This window comes from Chaetodon trifascialis, chromosome 20 (genome assembly GCF_039877785.1).
Source record: "Chaetodon trifascialis isolate fChaTrf1 chromosome 20, fChaTrf1.hap1, whole genome shotgun sequence".
In the NCBI taxonomy this organism is placed as follows: domain Eukaryota; kingdom Metazoa; phylum Chordata; class Actinopteri; order Chaetodontiformes; family Chaetodontidae; genus Chaetodon; species Chaetodon trifascialis.
The window spans coordinates 14,412,083-14,434,948 of record NC_092075.1 but is presented as its reverse complement, the minus strand read 5'-3'; the positions used below and the strand labels follow the sequence as shown (position 1 = coordinate 14,434,948).

General features: G+C 42.9%; 1 protein-coding gene across 4 annotated transcripts in view; it reads left to right on the top strand.

The window, feature by feature from the left end:
* The window catches only part of palm2akap2 (PALM2 and AKAP2 fusion), a 79,208-nt gene that overhangs the window by 46,125 nt on the left and 10,217 nt on the right, over positions 1–22,866 (top strand). For all 4 annotated transcript variants that reach the window (XM_070988322.1, XM_070988320.1, XM_070988319.1 and 1 more), the window contains one exon: positions 4,047–4,132. In XM_070988322.1, the coding sequence (XP_070844423.1) occupies positions 4,047–4,132 (86 nt within the window). The remainder of the gene's footprint in view (positions 1–4,046; positions 4,133–22,866) is intronic.

Genomic DNA, 22,866 nt, shown 5'->3' with positions numbered 1-22,866 from the left:
ATTCATTGCATGACTGTTTGGTTTTAAAGATTGAGGAGGCTATGCAGAGAAGTGTATTCTCCAACATGTAGTGTTAGTTTCCCTGAGGCGTAATGCGCACACAGGATGTGCAACTGAGCAAAGAAGCACTTATTGTGTGTACCAACAAATTAAAATGCAATCACAATCTCAAAACCATGTATAAAAATAAGAAGAGTAAGGCTCATTTCAAGTTAATGCAGTCTGACCAATCCGGTTTGGCTCTTTGGGTTTGTGTGTGTGTGTGCGTGTGTAATGCGAGGAGCTGTACATGAACAACAGACTTGTTGAGTTTACCAGCCCCACTGCCACGCCTGCAGTACTCCTCTGACTCTGTAGGGGTCTCTCTTTTTCTTGTCTGCCTGCCCTCACGGTTGTATGGACTGTTAAAACAAAAAGGAGCCATTTTCTATTGTTCAAACTTCTCTGTCTCTCTCTCTCTCTTCTTTCTATGGTTATGACAGCTGTCACATTCTCTCTCTCTTTCTCTCTCTCTCTCTCTGTCTCTCTCTCTCTCTCTCTCTCTCTCTCTCTCTCTCTGATGTCTGTATCCTCTCTCTATCTTTGGTCAATAAAGCTGAGTTTCTCCAGTGCCCCCCTGCCGTCTCTTGCTTGTTGTTCTTTCCATCTGTCTAACATTCACTTTCTCATTGGCTGCTGACAAAGAGATCATGAGCTGTCCTTACTGCACCCCCCATCTGCCACTAACGAACACACACGCACACGCATTTCAGACTTCACATTTCGGTGATATCTTGGTATCTCACATAAGACATTGTTCTTTGTTCCTGAGTTCACCATCAGCTTTTGTGGAAAGGGTGTAAGGCAGAACGACAGGGTCCAAATAGGCCGTTAAAACTTTTTCCCTCCCTTCAATGTTAATTGAGACAGTTTAAAAAACAGGTAGGATTAACAACAAATGCAGTTAGGTTATCAATCACTGGGAAAGAGAAGAGGAGGGAGGTCATGTTTTCCACAGTTACACCGCAAACACAGATGAAAGTCAGGATGAACAGTATATCCTGTATATAATGAAAATACAATAAATACAACTTAGAGTCATTTATTTAACCCAGTGAAGCCAACAAACTAGAGCCTCAGTCAGTGGAAATTATTCAGAGAATCTATTTTCAAGATTCATGCTGCACATAAAGAAATAAAAGCGTGAAAACAAGCTAAATAAAAGATAAATGGAATTCAGAAAATAGCCTCAAAGATATAGAAAGAACTATCCCTCACTGCTATTATCTTCATTGCATGGTATCAGCATTTTCCTACTATAAATAATAAAGCCCGGACAAAAGGATGACTGCACAAGGACACAACATGTAATCTCTCTCTTTATGAATATCCTCTGCTCATGAGAAAATTGCTGTAATATTACTGCAGGGAGCCACGCTGTGTCTGTGGCATCTAATGAGTCTACACACTGCAAAAAATATTGAATAGGTAACACCGTGGCAAGGTAAGTAGTTAGGAAGATAAAGGGGAGCATGATCTTCTGTGTGTTGAGGGAAGCTAGACAGCTAGTTCGACCTAGACACCCCCCAGGCCCTCGTTTTGCAGGAGCCCTGAGGCACCCCCTTTGTATCAATAGTAGGTACTGCAAGAAAGCATGTAACTGCACCAGCACTCACCGCATGCTCTCTCATCTAACTGTACTGATCCTGCTGATAACTCAACAGCCATTAACAGAGGGGACAAACAAGACTAGCTGAGGTAAGGAAAAGCAATCCACCTAACACACTAAAGTGCTAAACATAAGTATGACACAAGGACACTGCAGGGACAGTGACATACTTTGCACATACAGAGGACAAAGGATCAGGGCATAAACATCTCCTGAAAGCACAGATTGTGTTCTGTTTAACCAGTACAGTACAACATAGGAACATCTGAGTCATAGAGATTCCTTTTGCACTTATATATCAGTCGTACAATGTCATCTTTCCTCTGATAACATGCACTAATCTTGGATGATGGTTGTTACTTAAAACCCACATGATCATGGGAGATCTGCAACGCAGGCAGAAGACATAGCACAAAGAGATAAATGATTATATTAAAGACGTCATCACAACCGGTGTCTGAAAACAGGACCAGCATTTCCACACATACACACACACACTCTTCCTGCACAGAGGATGGGTGTGTTTTCCGTGATAATAAACGGTAATTGGATTATCTTCAGACAATGACAGTCTGGTGTGTTCAACAGAAACCATGACTGCAGATAATTATCATTGGTGTCTCACTGTAAGCATCCATCGTAACACAGTGATTTGGACTGCTCTAGGCCGCAGTCATGTGGTTCAATGAAGCAGCAATAACTTCAAATTGTACCACAATTTGTGGTTTACTAACGCAAGCCAAACTTTACATACAAACAATAGGGCAAAGGATTAGATTTGCAGTGATCCTGTATTATTATGGCATATTCTGTGCAACAGGAGAGCCAAGTCTCATTCTTCTGGTATCCTGGGAGTACGTTTAGTACACTGCTACCACTTCTGGTGCTACTAATGATGCTGCTACTATTTACAGCCACTAATACTAATACCATTTCCTATACTGTCACTAATACTCCTACCACCAGTGGTGGAGGAACTACTCAGATCCTTTATGTAAACATAAAACTTAAAATTACATATTATGAGAAAAATCACTTACTGTGCAGAATGGCCTGTTTAAAAGCATTATATGTGTTGATACAGTAAATTATTGGATTGTTATTATTATTTTAGAAACTGATCATAGCCTTTAGCATCACGGTGGCGCAGCAGGCAGTGCGCGTGCCTCACAGCAAGAAGGTTGCCAGTTCGATCCCCGGGCGGGGCCTTTCTGTGCGAAGTTTGCATGTTCTTCCTGTGCATGTGTGGGTTCTCTCCGGGTACTCCGGCTTCCTCCCACAGACCAAAAACATGCTCATTAGGCTAATTGGTAACTCTCGCCCGTTGACAGCTGGGATAGGCTCCAGCCCCCCGCAACCCCGAAAGAGATAGGCGGTATAGAAAATAGATGGATGGATCATAGCCTTTATATATATAAAATATATATATCTCCTCCACGGGCCACCGTGCCACGGTGGAAACACTGTCGCCGGTTTTGTGGTCCCGGGTTCAATTCCCGCTGTGGGTGCCGGGGGCGTGTCCTGCTGCTCGAGGAAAGGGGCCTTTCTGTGCGGAGTTTGCATGTTGCATGTTCTCCCCGTGTTCACCTGGGGTATCCTCCTTAAAAAACCAACAATAAAAACATGCGAGAAGATCACCACCTGACCAACGGTGACAAAAGAAACTGGGCCTGTCCCTCAGATTGTCCCTCTGGTTCTTGTCCCTCTGATTACTACCACACCTGCTGAAAGTACTGTGACAACCACTACATTTGCAGTAATTGTAGCAATAGCAGAAGTTGCAGAGTAGCAGTAGTAGTAGTAGTAGTTGTAGCAGTGGCAGCTGAAGTGGTATTGGCGGCAGTAGTACAGCAGCTACAGCATGAACCTGTTTTTACAGTTCCATGATGATATTTTGTGTTCCTTCAGTCACAGTGAGTGTGAATGTTAAGAGGTTGAGGATGATGAGATATGAAATCAGATGAATTTCCTCGAGGTGGAACTGGGTCACTGACTCAGCCAAGAACAGAAAGAAGATAAAAATACAAGCAGAGAGTGCAGTGGAGACAGGATTTATTATCAATGTCATGCAAATACAGTTTAATTCAAATGAATTCTGATGATAACTGACAGAATACCTGATGTCAGCAGTTCACTGATTTGCAGTCCATCACAGGTGTAAATTTTCAAAATCAGATACAAAGCCAAAAAGGGGCTGTTTTTCTTGATAAAAAAAAAAAAAATCAATCAATCAATTTTGAGGATGTTTTCACATGACAGTGCATTAACATGCTGTAGAGTTGGTGGGTTTAGACTGGAGTATGAACAGGTCACCCACAGGTGCAGATGAATATGAAAGGAGACAGTAATTGACAAAGATGACAATGGTAACAATAACTCAAATTTTGTTTCATCATAGGCCACGACCAAACACCAGGGGTTACCGTGACAACAGAAAATGGGTATCAAGCTCCCATTCCGGCCAGACATCCTCACACTGCCATGGTGAGTAGTGTGTATCTCTGTAAGTGTGTGTCTATGTGCAATTACTTGAAATTTAAAGTTACAGCTAGGGGCAGGGCAACTGTTTCTACAAGATACTCTACACACAATGTACTCAGAAAGCTTAGTGTTATGACAGGAGAGTACGGTGCTACACCAGGGTATGATATCAGCCAGGAAATCGTTCATGATGCAGCTATAAATAGGGAACTATTTGTTCACCTTGTACAGGGGATTACAGTCTTCCAAGCCACAATTTCCATTATCCATGTTTGAAATTGAAATGGCATCTGCACTGTGTGTGTGTGTGAGTGAGTGAGGGGGGAGAGAGAGAGCGAGACACTGGTCTGACATTGATTTCAAAAAAGCAAAAGACGTTACAGTTAAAGGCAGACATCAAGAGCATAGTGCTCCATACTGTCAGGCGACATAGTGCATCATGACATCACCAATTATCAAAAATCAAGCACAATGAAATGAAAGTAACACGACTATCATATCTGAGGTCGTTTGTTGTCTGTCTGGACCTCAGGCTCCATGTGTAGACTGTTTGTGCTGAATTAGACATCTGCTACAGAGAGGCATGTTTGGAATGCCTTTCAATCACATTGTTTCCTTTCTACAGGTGCAGTTGTTCTGTAGCATGCCTAGATATCCTGCTTCACTGTGCTTATACACTGTATCAGTACCTATTGTATATTTATGGCTCTCAGTAAATTTAATATGATCTTACTGTACTTTGTGGCATTTTTATCTGCTGTTGTATCAGTAGAATATTTGTAAAGGGAACACATAATGAGTCTGTGGTGCTAAATAGTTTCTTTATGGTGACCTTTTTTATCTACAGTGGTATAAATTCAATACGATACTTTAATACTTCTTCAGGGAGATATATACAGTCACGCAGTGATGAGAGTTTCAAGTTTATAGTGACCATATTATTCCCATATGGCACATTTCATCCTTTTTATGTATCATATATACGATGGAGGGTTTTCCAGAGTTTTGGCACACAGTAATCATGCAGTTGTGTATATTTATTTATTCATTAATTTACTTGGTTATTAATTCAGATATTTATTGTTTCCTTTGATAATAGAGGTTGCTGTCGTGGACCTTCCCTTGTTTTCAGTAGTCAGCTAAGTACTCACATCTTTAAGTAAAATTAGCAATGCTACAATATTAAAACAAAAATACTTCATTACCAGTAAAAGTTTCATCTAATTAAAAGTATCTTAGTATTATATGCAAAATGTACTTAAGTATTCAAAAGTAAAATGAGGCCTATTCATTATGGCCGTTGAGTGTTATTATAATACTATTGCCATAACTGAGTCATTAAAGAACTTTGCATCAAATCTTATTAACTGATCATGTTTTTGAAGGAAAATCTTAATCTGGAGACAAACTGAGAGTAGAACTGTCAAAATCTGTGCAGCAGATAGCAGAGCTATCCTGACTTTTAGTCCAGAGGAGTGGTCCCCCAAAACACTAGATCCTACATTTCCCACAATGTAATAGTGTCATTAGACCCTGCCTGCCTAATAATGCTTTGGTCTTCAAACTCCACACCCCAAGTTTGTAAAACAGGCTTTCTGATATTAATTTGAAATTTAAAGCTGGTGCAGAGATAACCCTGATGGCATCATAAGATAACCCTGATGACATCACCCGGGCAAGCTTCAGATGAGCCACATAAGACATTATACATCAAACAGAGTGCCCTTTAATTGTAGTGGAGTAAGTATGAAGTGTTAGAAACACAAATAGCCAATATTATTCAAGTGAAGCAGTCAAGTAGTTTATGTACAGTAGCCTACTTGGGTTAATGTAGGCTAGTATACAAACCTTACCTTGTTACCACCAGTGCTGGTTCTGGAGAGTTCTGAGTATGTTTTTGTTCTCTGAAAATGCCACCTGGGCACATTTGGGTGAGGGGGGGTAGAGCTGGAGGTGGGGAGACAGAGAGGTGGGGAGACAGAGGTGGGGTACAGGAGCGCTGGTGGGGGTGTGGTGGCTGGGCTGCAGTCAGTTTGCTGTGCAGCTGAATAAATGAATGAAAGGCGGTAACCTGATCCGCGCGGGTCGACTTCATTGTGCTTGGCTGGAGCTCGCGCGGGCGGCTCGCTCTCTGATTGTCTCTGGAACGGGACAGAAAACACTCCCGGGACCTCGCGAGCCCTGCATTATTCAGCGCGCGTGCCTAGAAAAAAAGGGGGAGAGAGAGAGAGGGAGAAGAGAGAGGGGAAGAGGAGGGAGCTGTCGGTTGGAAAAGCTGGCGCGTAAAAAGAGCTCAATGTCATCTCAGTCAGAGGCTGCCGTTGTCGTTATCGCTGCTGTGGAGAGCACACGAGCAACCGCGCCGCTACTTCTTCAGTCCGGCTCTTTCTCTGACGTCCCGCCGGCAGTGGTGCAGCAGCTGCGGCCACCGTATTTCTTTCGAGCTGAAAGCTGAAGGAGAAGAAGACAAAGCAAAGAGGGGAAGAAGTAGCGGTCAGCAGGTCGGTTACGTCTCCGCCGTTAAAAACTAATCCCGGTTATTAGCCGTTAATTAGCCGGTCGTAAGGAGCTCCGGGGATCAGCGCTTCGGCCCACATCTTCCTCCACACAGGTAGATTAAATTCAAACAAAAGTGTTGGTCAAAACATGACAGAAATGTGTTTTTAATTGAAGTTTTCGCAGAAAGGCAAACTCACACAAAGGGATGTTCAGTGAAAGTGTGACGTTAGCTAAGGTGGAGGGTGTGTGCGTTAGTTGGGGTCCATTAGGCTTTTCTTTAGTATGCTGACGGTGTTGTCAGTGAGCTGCGTGTGCGTCTCTTTGCGTGTGTGTGTGTGTGTGTGTGTGTGTGTGTGTGTGTGTTGGTTAATAGAAACAGAGCCTCTAATCACACGGATTGGCTGTAAAGTGGGGAGGACACAGGATACTGCACCCTCCTCTCTTGACAGAGGGAGACGTCCAAAGGAGGTCAGTGGACCAGACTGCTTGCTGCAGTATAGTCTCTAGTATTTCTGTCTCTCTGCTCCTCCTCCTCCTCCTCCTCTGCATCACTTTAACCTAGATATAAAAATGACCTTAACCTGGTTGGGCTGATCAAACCAAAGCGAGAGACAGTTTGTCTCCTCCGTGCTCTATTCCTCACCAAAAACCAGTACACTGTTGTTTAACTGGATATTTGCTGTTTACTTGCATCGATTTTGGCCAGTTTGGTTACCCATCCTTTGGGCTTACACAGTGGCTCAATATGTAGTGTTTATTTAACATAAGCCATGATAGTATATCACAAAGATGCAGTTAACAAGCTCTTGTTCTGGTAAAAGGCCTTGATTAAACCTCAGCACATGGTCAAGTGGCAGCACAATTTCATCCCCACCCCTACTGGAAGGCACTCATTGGTTGGCGTTTCGAATATTAAGTACACATGTTCACATTTGAAAAGGGTGAAAAGAAGAAACCATCATGACCATGCTGGCGTGTCACCGAGGAGCCGCCGATCAAACCAAAGAGAGAGCTGGCACGTGTTCAGAGCAAACCACCTGAAGCCAGACTTCGTTTGTTTGCTCGCTCCAGAATTTCCAGTCTTTTTCTTTTGCCTGTAGCTGTTGCCAAGCAACTTGCAGTTCTTTGATTGCAGACTTTGATGGCGTTGGTGTTTAAGGTGGGATGGACATTGCCACGTTTGATGTAATTGGCTGGCGGGTGCGGTTTTTCCCTGCTCGGAGCATCAGAGGCATTTTTCGGTTTACGGAAAGTATCTTAATCATTTTCTTCTGTGTAGCTCAATGCTACAGTTATTTGCAGAAGAATAACTTGTTGGGTCAGGGGATTGAACCCACTGTGACCACTTCTTCTAAAGATGTACAGTCATTGTGCTGAAATTTTCCAGTTAAATGCAGTCCCCCCACCAAATGCTGTTTGTAAGGAGAAGGAGGTGAATCTTCCTGCTGTTCTTGCACTGCAGCTGACCAATGCAACGCTAAAGGGGTGACGGAGGCTCTGGAAGTCAAGCATGCCTCATTGAACATCCTCACAGTCACTCTGTAAAGAGGTGTGCTCATTTCTATTTTAATCTTGGATTTGACAGCTTTTGTTTGTTTTGTACCCAGTTTACACAGCAGTGCCTATAAGACAGGCAAACATATCCAGCAGGCAAGAAGAAGCAAGGAAGCCAGTGACTGCATCAAAACAGTTCAAGACAGTAAAACAAGGCACAGAAGCTCCACGGCGAAGACACTGATTAGATTCTGGTCAGATTTGATCAATCAAAATTGAGCGGTAAACACGGTTGTGGTGGAGGTTAAAGTCTGTTTTTATTGCCCACACTCTATTTAGAATAGCTTATCACCTGTGCTTGCTCTTTTGTTTGGTCATCATTTGAAATTACTCGCTGATTCTGGAAATAACGAAGCGCAGCAGCAAACTGCCCATTCAGGCAGATTGTCTGCCAATGCCTCTGCCGGGCCCGGGGATGGAAAAATCACAGCCAGCGCTACAATTTGATTAGATTGTCAATGACAGGGGTACCTGCCACATACTGGATGTCCCATTGAGACAGTCAATGCCTGTTAGTGTAGCACAAGGTTTGTGTGCGTTTGTGCAGTGTGAATGTGACGTGTGACAACCTTGACAGGAACAACAAAGTTATCAACGATATCTTCTTCCTCCAAACTGCTCCCTCTTCCCAGAAAGCACACACACACAGACATAATCACAGGTTATATAACAGCTGTGCGGCTGATGATGCTAAAGCTTGGTGAGCCAAGAGGGCACAGGAGTTAGAAATGGGAATGAGGTACTGAAGGAGAGACAGGATGAGAGAGACCGACAATGATGATGACGAGAAACAATGAGTACAAGGAGAAACACAGTGAAGGGCGGTGCATGTGTGTGTGTGTTGGGGTAGTTGGAGTGGTGAATGCAAGGCGAGTGAGGATACCGTGAGGGTGGGAGGTGGAGGATGCTGATCTAGGAAGTCTGTTCAGCCTCACAGTGCTCGAAGTGTTGTTGACATTAACTGGCCGATGGCCTTTCAATGGCCGATCTGTTGATGTGCCTCTGCTGGCTGTCTTCCAGGAAGAAAGTGATACTCCGCTTGTGTTATTGGATGAAGTCCCAAGCATTACAGTCAAATCAGCGCCGTTCACATGGACACTAATGTCACTGATCCACAGTTGTGGTGTCTTTTGAGTTTTGCAGCACAGTGTGGATACAGCATGCAGTGTGCTGTCACCTCCCTGTTCACAAATGTAATGTGTGTGCTATCAGCTGACAATGAGTGGATAACTTGAACAGGAAAGAAAACATTGTCACTGAAAATCATGTGAGCGGCCTCCAGGCCAGCTATTAAACTGAGCTTTGAAAATAATTTTCCCAGCATTTAAACAAAGCCTCCTCGTGTTTGTGCATGTCTGAAGAAGCTGGAATTTTAAGTAGTTCTTCGGGGTGCGAATGACACTTTGTGGCTATTCTTGCTTGGCCCATGGGAATGGATGACAGCTAAAAGTGATGAAGGGACACAGTGTTTGTGTGACTCTGGCTTATTTCTCGAAACAACTTCTTTGATAATACAGCAGAAAAAAGTCACCATGACACGGCAAGAGAGGAGCAAATTTGGAGAGATGGAGATACTTGAGCGGAAAATGCTTTTTTCTGGCTCTCAAGCTGTTAAAATTGTGGGTTATTTGAAGTGCAGCCAATCATCATGCCATAGGAAAAGGAAATGCAGTAATGGATTCCACCTGAGTCATAGGCCTTACCTAAGTGCTGTGACTGGATCGGTGTGTTGTTATTTGGCATACACCATAGGTTTAGTATTATCATGACCTGATAATCAAACTGAATTGCCAGCTTGTTTTCCCCTGATCATTCAGACTATTGTTGTGTTTGTGATCACTGATCATTAGGGACTGAAATATCCAGCCTTGTACTTATAGAAATATGTCAACAGTCTAAGAAAAACATTAAAATGTAGCTGTGTTGACCTCACCCATGCTTGCCGTCATTTCTGTTTGTAATTGATCCGGGCTGTGGCGCAAGAAGAGGAGTTCCTCATTCTTAATCCTACACAGCTCTGATTGGCTCCTCTCTTTCTCCAACTCAAGGTACACCAAACCAAACAGAAGCCATCTTTTTACTGCCATGTTATGTGGAGACTCACGTCACTTTGAAAATGACGGTGAAAGAAAAATGTGTGAATGAAGCACCCAGCGAGGTCAAAGAGTAATTTTTTTTTTGTCACATTCCAACTTAGACAAGTATTTTGTCCAATGTTTAGGTATTTGTGTTCCAGAGAGGAAGAGAACTGGAGGGATGCAGGAAATGCAACAATACAACCCAGCCATGTGATGGCCACCATTACACAACCTCCGCCACCCACTATTGTCCACAACATCCACCGGCTATTGTTGCACTGTGCAACAGAAGTCATTCATTCAACACAAAGCAAAGCACAAACCACCTGCTAGCACAAATACTGTGTTTACAACAAAGATGGACAATGAAAATGCAGCACGCAATTACAGGGAGCAGGACATAAGTAAGAAAACCGCCTTTGAACAGAGCATTTTGAACTTTTCAAACTACGTATATTGGTTTATACTGACAGAAGTGGAGAGAGATGAATCTCTTTTTTTTCCCACGCAAGGATTCACTGTAAACAAAAAACAGTTTGATTAAATACCAAAGCAGAGCCCATCTGGAGTTCTGGGAAGTCAGGAGTGAGGTTGGCCTGTCATGTGAGGGTTTCATGTCCTGTCGCAGAAAGTATGTTTCGGTGGTGAAAAGGTGCAATAAGCTCTTTACCACATTCCCGCTTTAGACTGGAATGTCAGAATGCTGTTTGGCCGATGTTAACTTCTTCAGGGGTTTGAGAATTTTGATTCATAGTTGAGCTTCAGCCATCTGGTTAGTGTTTTGTCACTATGGGAAATGATTCACAACTGTCACAGAATCAAGGATGTGAACCGCAACGTTTTTATCCGCTTGCCTCGAGAAAAATCCTCCTTAGGGATGGGGCAGACAGATTTGCGAGCGCTCGAGCAGGATTGGAAAAATGGTCCTGAGCAGACCTCTAGGGTGCAGCCCTCCGCTGTTTATGCGGGTGTCTATGCATAGACAGTATCTGTCTATGCAGATACTGCTGCTGCCGTGTTCGCAATTGGTCTCTCGGCTGGATTTGATAAGTTCAAGGATGTTCCTTCGGGTCGCTGAAAGGTTGTTGGGAGAAAACAACAAATCAGTCACTGAATCAGGAGTAGATAAGGTAGCTGGGGTGAAAGAGAACAGTAAATTATAACACTTCATCATAAGATAACTCCGGGAATGTAGTGAGTGTCATGGACTGTGGAAGAGAATGAGGGGAGTTTTCTTTAAACTGCTCAACTGGGGCTGAGAGGATGTTTTTTTTTTCACATATGCAAGACAAACTTGGATGTTTGGTGCTTGATCTGTAATCATTTTGGTGATATGCACTTCAGGAATTTATGGGGAGTGAATTAGTTGATTTAGTTACCACTATTTTTGATGCAGTGGTACCATGCAGGCAAACAGAGACAGGAATGAATTCAATTAACAGCTCATCAGCTGGTCTTACTTCAGGTCATGTCATTCTGACTCTTTCAAGCTGCTTGTTTGCTTTCTAAGAATACACATGCATGTGTATATATGGGTGTGTATGTGTGTATATTTCCACTCAGATAGACGTCAGAGCACAGCAGCCATGATATTCCTGAATCCGTATACTGAATCCATGATATTCCTTTGAAACCACATAAAACAGCACTGATGAACCTAAATAAATGGGAAACGCTGCACTTGTCAGGCTCAGACATGTTTGCTGTCACGAGGCTGTTTTCTTCCTGTGTGGAGCCTCCTTCCTCTGTCTAAATACTGCAGCCTAATGAGCTAGTTTCCTGAAATAGATGGGTGATTAACACACTGCTCTTCACAGTGTGAAGCAGAGCCGAGCTAGTTAATGCTATAAGCTAACACTGGGAAGAGGTTCACTGTCTTGGGACAACAGTGTTAATATGCTTTGTCTGATGGTTGGGAATGAGCGAACGCTATAGGTCTTTTATGCGCTGCTCAGGCCGGGTGAGCTGTTGCCATGCAGCATTGTAACGTACGGACGGGAAGTTATTTCTAGAAAAAGCAAAAATCAATCTGTTTTAATCAACTTGTGCAGAAGAAGAGTGTGCTATGATGGATAATAAGGTCAGACACATTTCCTGAGAAGTTCCTCATAGTAGTCGTTGCTGCAGTAGTGTTATTTGGCAATTGAGACCAGCTTTCTTTGTGTTTGACAGGAGGGTCACTTTATCAATTGTGCACACCGCTTCAGCTATTTAATTTAAATTTAAAGCTATTTTTCTGACACATTTTAACTCTGGCATGCAACGTGAAGGTGCTGCGTTTGGCAAATTATGTGATCCATTTAGCATGTAGTGATAACAGTTAGCTGGCATGATGGGGTGTGTTTTGGTAGGTGGGTGTGTCAAATTTTCTTAACATAGCTAGCTACTTTCCCAGTGAGTGTTGTGCAGTAATCTAAGTCACTAATCCAATCTTTCTCCATTCTCAACCAGTACATTTACAGCCATACTAACTTTGTGCCTTTGATTTGAGCTAATTGTTTGCAGATTGAGGACTGTCGCATAAATAAAACAATAAAAGATGCAGAGTAACATCCAGAAAACCAGCCCAGCAAATAATGCATGAAACTGCAACTTCTTACTCATTTATTATCCTGTTCTGATTTTGTCAGAAGCTAATGGCTTCTTTTCACTCTACAGAAAAACCGTAGAAAAAGCTTGCGTGTTATCTTCTCAGCCCACATATGTTAATTTTATTTATAACCTTTTGCCCATTGGCCTGTTAGCTGGTCTGCCTCGCTGTGTGGTCTCTGCACTGAGAGTCCTCTGGGACAAAATACTAAAATGGGCTGATTCATGCTGGGAAAGGATTAGAATTATATGCTCGGCTTTTCCTTCACACGTACACACACACGCACTGGGTTGCACACGAAATTGGGCACAACTACATCCTCACAAACCCTCAGACTCAGCCATCCATGCGTCCCCTGCAGATTTATCCCATCTTCAGCTTATTTCCTGCAATCTTCCTGTTATTTTCTGATTGTGATTATCTGTCTGATTCCATAGAGACTCATATTTGTCTCTTCAGTTTCAGTTCTGAGATTACGTTACGGTATTGAATGGACTTATTCGGGAGTTAAGGTTTATGATGTCCGGCCATGGACAAAGCCTGAAAGTACTGCTTTTGTTGCCTCACAGATAGAAACTATCTGTCATTATACTGTAGAGTGGTGTATGGACATGGCTGTGGTGATTAATTTGCTGTGTTCACTGTGTGTGTCTGTGCGTGATGTGATAAGAAACAAGGGGAACTATAGTTGGCAGCAAGTTCTGCGTCCTGCTGGATTGACAGCAGGAGAGAGCTGGACTGTTACATAACCAAGAGAGACTGAGGAAAGGAAGGGAAGGGAACAATAACAAAAATGTGTCCTGAATTTCCAGCAAAGTTTTGTCCTTTTGTCGTAACATTTCATCATGCCACCTGAAAGTGGACAATCACAGGTACCTTGGCAGTGGCTGCAGTAACATTTAACACTAAGTTAATGTTGAAGGTGATTAACTAAGATCAGGTTTTCATTTAAGTCCTCAGAATACCATATTAAATGTAATGCTTTTTAACTCTCAAAATAAAAACTCTCTGCTCTAATATACTTTCATATTGCATATCTTCATATGAAAGTGTGTGACAGATTTATTTGACGGTATGTGTCAAATATTATATGAATTAAGCTGTGTTTAGTAGTCACAGCTCTGCAGGTCTGTGTAAAATCCAACTTTATTACTCCTCATTTAAGATGTCTGCTCTTTGTTGATTGGATACTAATCATAAAAACTAATCGCGCTTCATGGCTGTTTCTTGGATACTGCTGGCAGAAGTCTGTAAATTCCTTGATATAAAATGATTTCAAAGTCAGTACTTAGTTTCATGTCTTTGCTACCTGCAAAGCAAACTGTAAGTGCTGCCACATGAGGCTGTTTAGGGTGATCAGGATGACCTCTGCTTAGACCTGAACTGAGCAGCGGTGACTGACTCAGTGTACATTAACTGTCACATAATACACACACAGAGCACCATTTTGCAGGGCAACAAGCCCAGTAAAGTGCAGCTTGTTTTACTTTCACAGTATGAAATATTATTATACGCAGAGATCTGGGCTCCAGCACAGTCAGTGCTTTTACTCAGTCCAGGACATTACTCATAATGGCTGGCTGTTCACTGTTACTGCGAGACTGTGTTTTGTCCCGGACCAGTTAGTCCTGCGCTTGTGCTGGGAGTCTTAATCTGGCTCCCTGTCCTGTGCTTGGAGAGCGTGTACACGCAAGTGGTCACACTCTTTGACTACAGACCTTTCCGCTTAAGAAGAGCCCTCCATCTATGAGTGTGTGTGTGGAGTGTGGTATTAGTATGCAGGCTTGAGAGTCTCACTGAAGCGCCTGTCGGACCCTTTGTTGTTTTTTCATGAAGGGGTCTTAGGGGGTCTGGGTTGTGCGTGAGTGGTGTCATGAGAGACTTGAAAAGGGACACAAATAGTTGCCATGAGTCCAGACATGCGGTGCATTCCTCTGTAACACTCAAGACTCAAAAGGCTGTTTAACATGATTTCAGTCTGGTTGTTGTTTCAAGCTCTCTGGCAGTGTGTAGATGAAGATCGCCTTCATTATTATTCTTTTTGGTGCTGCAGTACGCTGCCACTGTGCCCGTGTGTCTGCATATGAAGCTGGGTGGGGACACACAAAGGACACGCGAGCCGTATAGTGCCAGTGCTTCTTAAACAGGGATGGACATTGCTTTATTGACACTGTGCTGCTCGGCTGTGAACTGTTTACTGCCCAGACGTCCTCGTCGGGGTTTGTGGGTGTTGTTTCAATGCTGCTAAGAGCTAACCATCCATTAGCTTAAGCAAGGTCCAATTTTTTTAAATGTTTTTCTATTTTGGATTGGCTTTGCTGATCTGGTTGTTGTCTTTCACACTATTTATTTTGCCAAATTTTGACCCCGGTGAACCTGATGGCATGTTGCTAGTAGCCTGTGATTGTGTGTGAACTCTAGTGCAGGTGGCCTATAATTTTCGGTGTATTTCCTGTGTTGACGGCCATTTCCATGGATACAAGTCAGCGCAACTTCCTGGTTTCCTTTTCAAATGACCTATGAGCTGTGAAAAGCCTTTATCCAATCAGTTGCTTCCTTTTGTTTGCAGCAGCATTTGTTTCGATTTCTTAAAAGTGTTCCCCACCCATCTTTAAATCCATTGTCACCGCCTTCATCATCCAGCACGATTTGTGTTTTTAAAATAACTGAAGGGTTTAGGAGGGCATTACCCTTCACTGCAGGCACCGCTGGACTCAGCAGTTGGCAGCATAATGTGAAATGGGTAGCTTTTTAATAGGATTTTACAGCCTGGAAAAGCCTGATTGGCACTTTTTTCTTCAACTCAGACGTCATTATGATCCCTTCCTTCCTGTTCTGTAAATGTCAAATGTCTCCAAAATACCCACCAGTTTTTAAATAAATTAGAGGAGGAAAAGCAGACCATGCTGATACACAATCATGCTTCATTTTAGGACATGATTTAACACTCTTTTTTACTACATTTGAAAAAGTGCAGTGTTTTGAGCCGCAATGCAACATCTTTTCTTTTAATTTTTTCAAAGTATTCACCACCCATCTCGTCATTAATTATGCAGGACAAGGAGCTCTCATCTCTTGTTGGCATTGTGAATATTTGACTTGGCTGAATTAATACTCAAGTGATTGTTTGCAGGCTTAAAGTAATACTCTGCCAAAAAACTATATTTTGAATATTGAACACTCGCCTTTAGGCTTTAAAGGAAAGAAAAATTCATTCGCGCACCCTCATGGAAGAAAGCTTCATCTCTTCTGTCTCTATGTGTGCTGTACTCTCATAATTTCACCAGTTTATAACTAAATACACAGCTTCCCTTAGGATATTTGGTGTTTGCAGACATACACACATGGCTGGAGACACAGGCTGTGCACCCTGAAGCCATGCAGAACATGACCTAATAGAGTAAATGTGATTAACAGGCTGGTCATATTTTTCTGCTCTTCTTACACATATAAACACCGTAGTTTCTTACTATATCTGTAAACTTGTCTGTGTTTGGATTGGACATTTGTGTCCTTCCGGCATGCTGCGATGGATAAGTGTGTCACTCGTTGATCAATCATGATGATCAGCTTCCATGACATAAGACTGCTGTGGGCACTACTCTTTATTGAGCAGACAGTGTCGACCCAGATTCATGCAATCACAAGTATAGACACATGAATAGACTGTCACATGCGCTGTTGCTGTCTTCCTCAGCCTCTTTCTCATCTGTTTTTCAGATTCTAACAATATCTCTTTTCATCTTGAACAGCTTTTCAGTTACTGGACTCTATAGTTGTTAACTCTTCCCTCTGTAAATCACCAGCACCTGCATAATGATCATCACAAGTCTCTCTGTGTGTTACAACCCATACAGGAACTCTCCAGTGCATATGCAATAATTGGGTTACTGTCCCAGTTTTCTGTGACCGATTTCTCTTCATCATCGGACTTATTTCTGGCCTGGGAACTCACGAAGAACTTGTTATTTGTCATTTAAAACAGGGGCACTTAAAAGGGACAGGGGCTATTCGGATTTTGCTTGAGTGGCACAGCTCACATGACTTTCATCTGTTTGTTTTGCATTGTAGTCACTGATGTCATGCAGAGAAATTTGCTATTTGTGAGCAGGGACAGCTACTCATTGTTAATGGACACACAGAGGCTTTTGCAGGCTTTCCTTTGCAGCTACAGAGTAGGGACACAGGCATTAAAAAAAAAATCTTTATCGCACAAATTGCTGAAACGCGGTCTGACATCGGCACCCCGCTCCAGAGCCGTCCTCCATCATTTCGCAGCCGCTAACACAATATTGCTAATTGATCCTGTAAATTCGAGGAAAGTGTTTCCAGTGCGTCTTGATGTGGTGTTTGTGAGCAGAGAAAGTGAACCATGACTCAGGTGAGCTCTGGTTTCCACTGGCCTGATCCCATGACCCAACAGATAAACGCTCACGCAGCAATGCTAATGAGTAGCCTTGCAGTGACCCTGGGATGTAAAATGAGATTTCTATCTGTGGGTTAACTCCAACTTGGCGCTGCAGAAAGGCACGAATAATTAGATACTTTGAGGTTTTAAGGCAGCAGGTATTTTTTATTAAAAGCTGAGTACAACCAGTACATCAGTCCAAATCTCATGTGGGACTGAGTCAACAGACCCACACTGATGATGACAGAAGAAAATACCATCACCTCCCTTATCACCCCCTCCCACTTTCTTCACTCATCATCTCTTCATCATTGCCTCTCCGCCTGCCTCTTTCTCGTCGTCTCCTCGGTTTTGACAGGAGCTGTAGGTTAAAGGGAAAGTGGACGAGCGACATACGTATGGAGGGGGGAAAAGAAGGCTTGGTCTTACACAGGAAGGGAGGAGTGGGGAGCCACAGGGTGGATGTTTTTGGCGTGTGCGTGTGTGTTTGTACGAGGGCCTGCACAGACGGGGTCTTTGTGCAGGAGGGCATCTGGAGGAACACACACACACACACACACACACACACACACACACACACACACACACACACACTTAGACCATGACATCACAGCTTACCGAGCGGCCGGCAAGAATGTTACTGAGAAAGGAGAGGCTTTGTGGAGGAGAGGAAAGAGATGGGAGGGGAGGAAAAGGAGGAGAAGAAGAGGAGGAAAAGGCTTGGCCAGGGAAAAGTCCGGCACTCCCACTATCTGGAACAGGACAGACCAAGGCTGGACTGAAGGGAACAGAACGGAATAGGAAACACAGATAAAGTTTCTTAAAAGAGGGCAGACACGATAGAAATTATTGTAACATTACAAAGGAAACTTGCTTTGAAAAATTCAACCATGGATTTAAAGATAGGACAAAAATAGACTTGAGACACAAGATACTTGTCAGAGCAGCAGGTGAGTACTCACCATGTTTAACTTTGTAGAGTTGAATGACAGTTCTGCTTGGCTATTTAAGGTATTTTTATGGCTTTTATGTTGTATTCGATAGATTAGATTTTGTTTTGATGAAGAAAGGAGAGAACAAAGAGCAGACGACAACTTACAATGAATAAACTGCAATGGTTTGTGACGTTTTGAACAGAAATGTGTTCTGCAGTCTTAAATTCTGTGAAACATCAGCTACAGAGGGCCAACGTGAAGTGGAACACTACAACAGAAAAGAGGAGGAAGTGTCGGAGTAGACGAACGTCCAGTCCAGACAGCAACACCCAAACAGATGTGCTTAAAAAGTCAGATCTTTTAATGAAGTGTTCATGTCAAAGCTGAGATTCTGTGCTGTGGTGGTTGTCCAGATGTTTACAACATGTTGTGAGAAGTGAGCTGCCCACTTAAGCCTCTGCACACTTTTCGCCTGACGACCCCTCTCCTCTGGCCTGATGTTAGTGGCAGCTGTTAGCTCCCTCACCCAGCCCACCTGTCTGCTGACCAATCAAGCCATTTGTTTAGTTTGTCAGTGACGTATCATTGCTCTTATTCACCATTTCCAAACTCTCCAAAGCAGAGACTGACTGAAATCATGACTAAGTCCTGGATAGTGCTGTTTGGATACGAACACCAGGCTAAACCAGCACCAGGCTCCAGTTACTACACAGGATCATATTTAGCTAGGAAACAGAGCCGGGAACGCCGACTGCACTGGGTTACACACGAGCTTAGTGTGTGTATGTGTGTCCATGTGTTCTACACTGAGTGCTAATAGGAGCCTATGACGCGATATTGAAGGCGTGGAAATTATGTTTGTGTTGGAAATGGAGAGAAGCCGAAAGACAGAGAGATCATAGTTGTGTGTTTGCTTTCAGCCAGGGAGTATTCATGTTCTGGTAAATGTGTTCTAGCTTACAAACCCCCCAGCATCTCAGGCACGCAGCCGAGTGTGGATGCCTTATGTTTGTGTGTGTGTGTGATTTTTGTGCGTCACAGTCAGAGCCTAAGCATTTCCAGATGTGATGGGAATGGCGACAGACGGAGAATGAGACAGCATTTGCAGAACATAAGGCAGTAATAGTTAGCTGACTCAGAGAGACTCATGACTTCGTTACTATACTTGTCCTGACTTTCCAGTGAATTCAGTGATTCCCACCACTTATAATATGAACCTCTCAGTTACATACTGAACTTTAACCTATTCTCTTTAATTGCTAAATATGTAACAATGCATAGTACAAGAATCTCTAATGATATTATTAACCCTAGTCTCAGCTTTGAATAACCTAATCCTTCCCCAATCTTAGCTTTAAGACCAAATCCAAGTTGTAAAATAATGTCTTAATCTTAACTGTGATCTGAACTTTCTAGTTGCTTTTACTTGCATAATCCTGTAATAATCCCATAATCCTCACCCAAACTTCAAGTTCAAAAGTCTGAAGCCGTGTTCTCACCCTAAAATAGATTTGTAAATTAGGCTGGACTGGTTAAAATGTGTTCACATTGTCGGATTTTCCTGAACTGTCTGTCCCTTTTTGGAAAAACCACAATAATAAACACATCTGACACATCGTGGCGGTGAGCTGGTGGCACTGTGATGACTATTAACACCATATTTCACATTCATGTGAGTGTTACAAAGACGTGTGTGTATTTACATGCTAATGGGGACTTACCTTCTGGTACAAGGGTGATAACGCATTCTGATGCTTTCAGACATCCAAACAAATTGTGAAGGATTTTAGCCTTTTCATAACAGTTAAGTGATTTCTTTCCCTACTTACACACACACACACACACACACACACACACACACACACACACACACACACACACACACACACACACACACTCACACACTTTGCTCCTTTAGGTGGCTGGGCAGGGTGTACAGTGTCCCTCATCACAAGCATTAGAGTCAGAGCCTTGAGGACAGCTAGTTATGCCAGGAATGTCAGCTTACCTCAATGAGAGACACACACACACGTGAATACACACCTCCTCTACACATACACACACTTGAAAGAACACACTCACACCGCCAGGCACCGCTGCACAACTACAATCTCATACACAGTCCTTGTCTTTGTGTGTGTGTGTGTGTGTGTGTGTGTGTGTGTGTGTGTGTGTGTGTGTGTGTGTGTGTGTGTGTGTGGCAGAATAGCATTGCATATGAGACATTCCTGTACTGTGGTACTGTTTTCCTGAGGCCGTAACAGGATATCCTCCCCCTCTGTACTGTCCTGCCTGCGAGACCCACACTCCTCCACACACATTCCTGCACACACACACGCATTCGCATACACATACAGTGTCGAATGCAGCAAGGTAGATGACCTTGTCTGTGTGAGTGTGTACGTAAGAGTGACATCTGGTGTCCCCGTGGTCGCTAATATCGTTAACTGGGCGACTTCCCATCAGGGCCGAACAATGTATGTAATGAATACAACCAAGTGCAATAAGCAAATTCCGAAGTGTATCGTTCCCCCAGCATTATAATGAAGTACTGTTGTCATGGAGAGATGTCGTGGCCTCCATCTCAGGGTGTAAGAAAGCATGTTTTGCTTGGTTAAGACCCCAACAAATGCCACATCATCATGGTTTTCCCTAATCCCCATCAGCTTTAGCTACACTTTGTGTTTTGCGCTAACTAATGTTAGCATGTTAACACACTAAAGTCAAATGGTGATGATGATAAGCATTCCTCCTGCTTGGCGCCATCATTACAGCATTGTCATTGTAAGCATGTTACCATGTTGATATTAGCATATAGCTCAAATCACTGAGCACAGCCTCACAGAGTAGTTAGCATGGCTGTAAACTCTCACTGATGTCACCTGTCTGTAAAACTATGTGCGTTAATGTTTTCTTTTTAATCTTTTTAATTGGTATTTTGGTTTCTAGGTTGGTTTTCTGTATCACTTGTCGAAGAATAGAAGCTTTTTTTTTAACACCAAAATGTCATTAAGTTGAACATCAACAGTGCTGAATTGGACATGTGTGCTAGTATTCCCTTAAACACAGTGTGTGAATCAAAACAACAGCAAAAGATGGAGTTTAATGATGTCATGAAGCTTGAACATTATTGGAAATATTTAAGATAATGTAAGTCAGACTCAACATAATATATAATATGGGTCTATACGTTTAAGAGGATGTCTGGAAGAGGATGTGTTTATTCTATATATATATGTGTGTATATATAGATATTTCACACACTTCCTGAGACAGTATTAAATGGGTAATGTGCATGTGACCGAGCCAGATGGGTCACCAAAATGCCCTCAGGCAACTTTTTTTTCTCGCAGTAGAAACAGGAGGCTTGAAGATCGGAGGGAGGACCAAGGGCAGGGCTGAGGAGACGGGAGAATGTTGCTTTAGTATAGATGAGAGACGGCAGGGTGTTATAATCCACCATGTGACTTCACTGACCACTGTTGAACACTTGAACAATCCCAGAGAGGAAGCGAGGGAGGAAGGAAAAAGAGCAGTAAAGAGTGAGAGATTAGCAGAAGAGGGGACTGGGACCAAGAAACTGAAAGGAGGGACGAGAAATGATGAAGATTTAAGGCTAGGTAGCTTTATGCGGATACTACAACCCTGATTCCAAAGAAGTTTGGACGCCGTGTGAATCATAAGTAGTGTGGCTGAAATCTGCCACTGATTTCTGTAGAAGAGCCTCATGTTGATGGTTAAATGGCGGTCTGGTCGTATGTCTGCATCTTGAAGTATAAGAGAGGTTAGAAAGCAAATGCTTCCTCATTATGACCATGTGTGCATTAACTGAACAGGGTTTCAATTCACTGAAGTGATCCTCGTTAAATCCCCACGAACACACTCTCACATGTTACAAAGACGGGGGTCAACAACCCCTCGTGGAAGTAAACATATCCTTGGAATAGAGGTGTAATGGGTGCAAGGCAGTAAAACAGGAAGCCAATAGAGTATTTGTTAGTGGAAACAGAAACCTAAGTAAAGACAGGAGTGTGTAAATGTAGCTTCTTGCTAATGGTGGGTCTGGAATGTGTCCGATGGATGGTTTACAAAAACAGAAGGTCACAGGTTTGATCCCTGCATGCCGATGTGTCTACTAACGTGTCCTTTGACTGGACACTCAACCCCCATACATCAGTTTATTCCCTGGAAAGGTCACACCGTCAGTGAAATGTGTACCAGCATTGATAAGTACAGGTTTCTGTTATTTTAGAAAGTTGTCAAAATCACAGTGTTGCGTTAACTGGATATCATTGCTTCATAAGGGTGTAACACTCTTCATTGATGATATAATGATTTTATTGAGGAACTGTGTTCACTGTTGTTCGTCAGTGTCACAATTACGTCATTGGCTAAAACTGTTCCTGTTTTTCTGACAGACAGTCACCTTTGCTTGTTCATAATGTATGCAGTGTGTTACAGCAAGATTTCATTACATTTGGAAGCGCCTTTTATTTCACCTCATTTATTGTCAGTTCAGTTTCTGCAGGCTTTGCGAACAACTCAGCTGGGAAATCTAGGTTTTGGAAGACATATTCCCTCCTCTCATAACAACTACTGATGATGTGGCCTTGAGCCAGGCAATTAATCCAAAACCGCATCAGTACAACTGCTCTGTGATCAGCTGAGCAGTG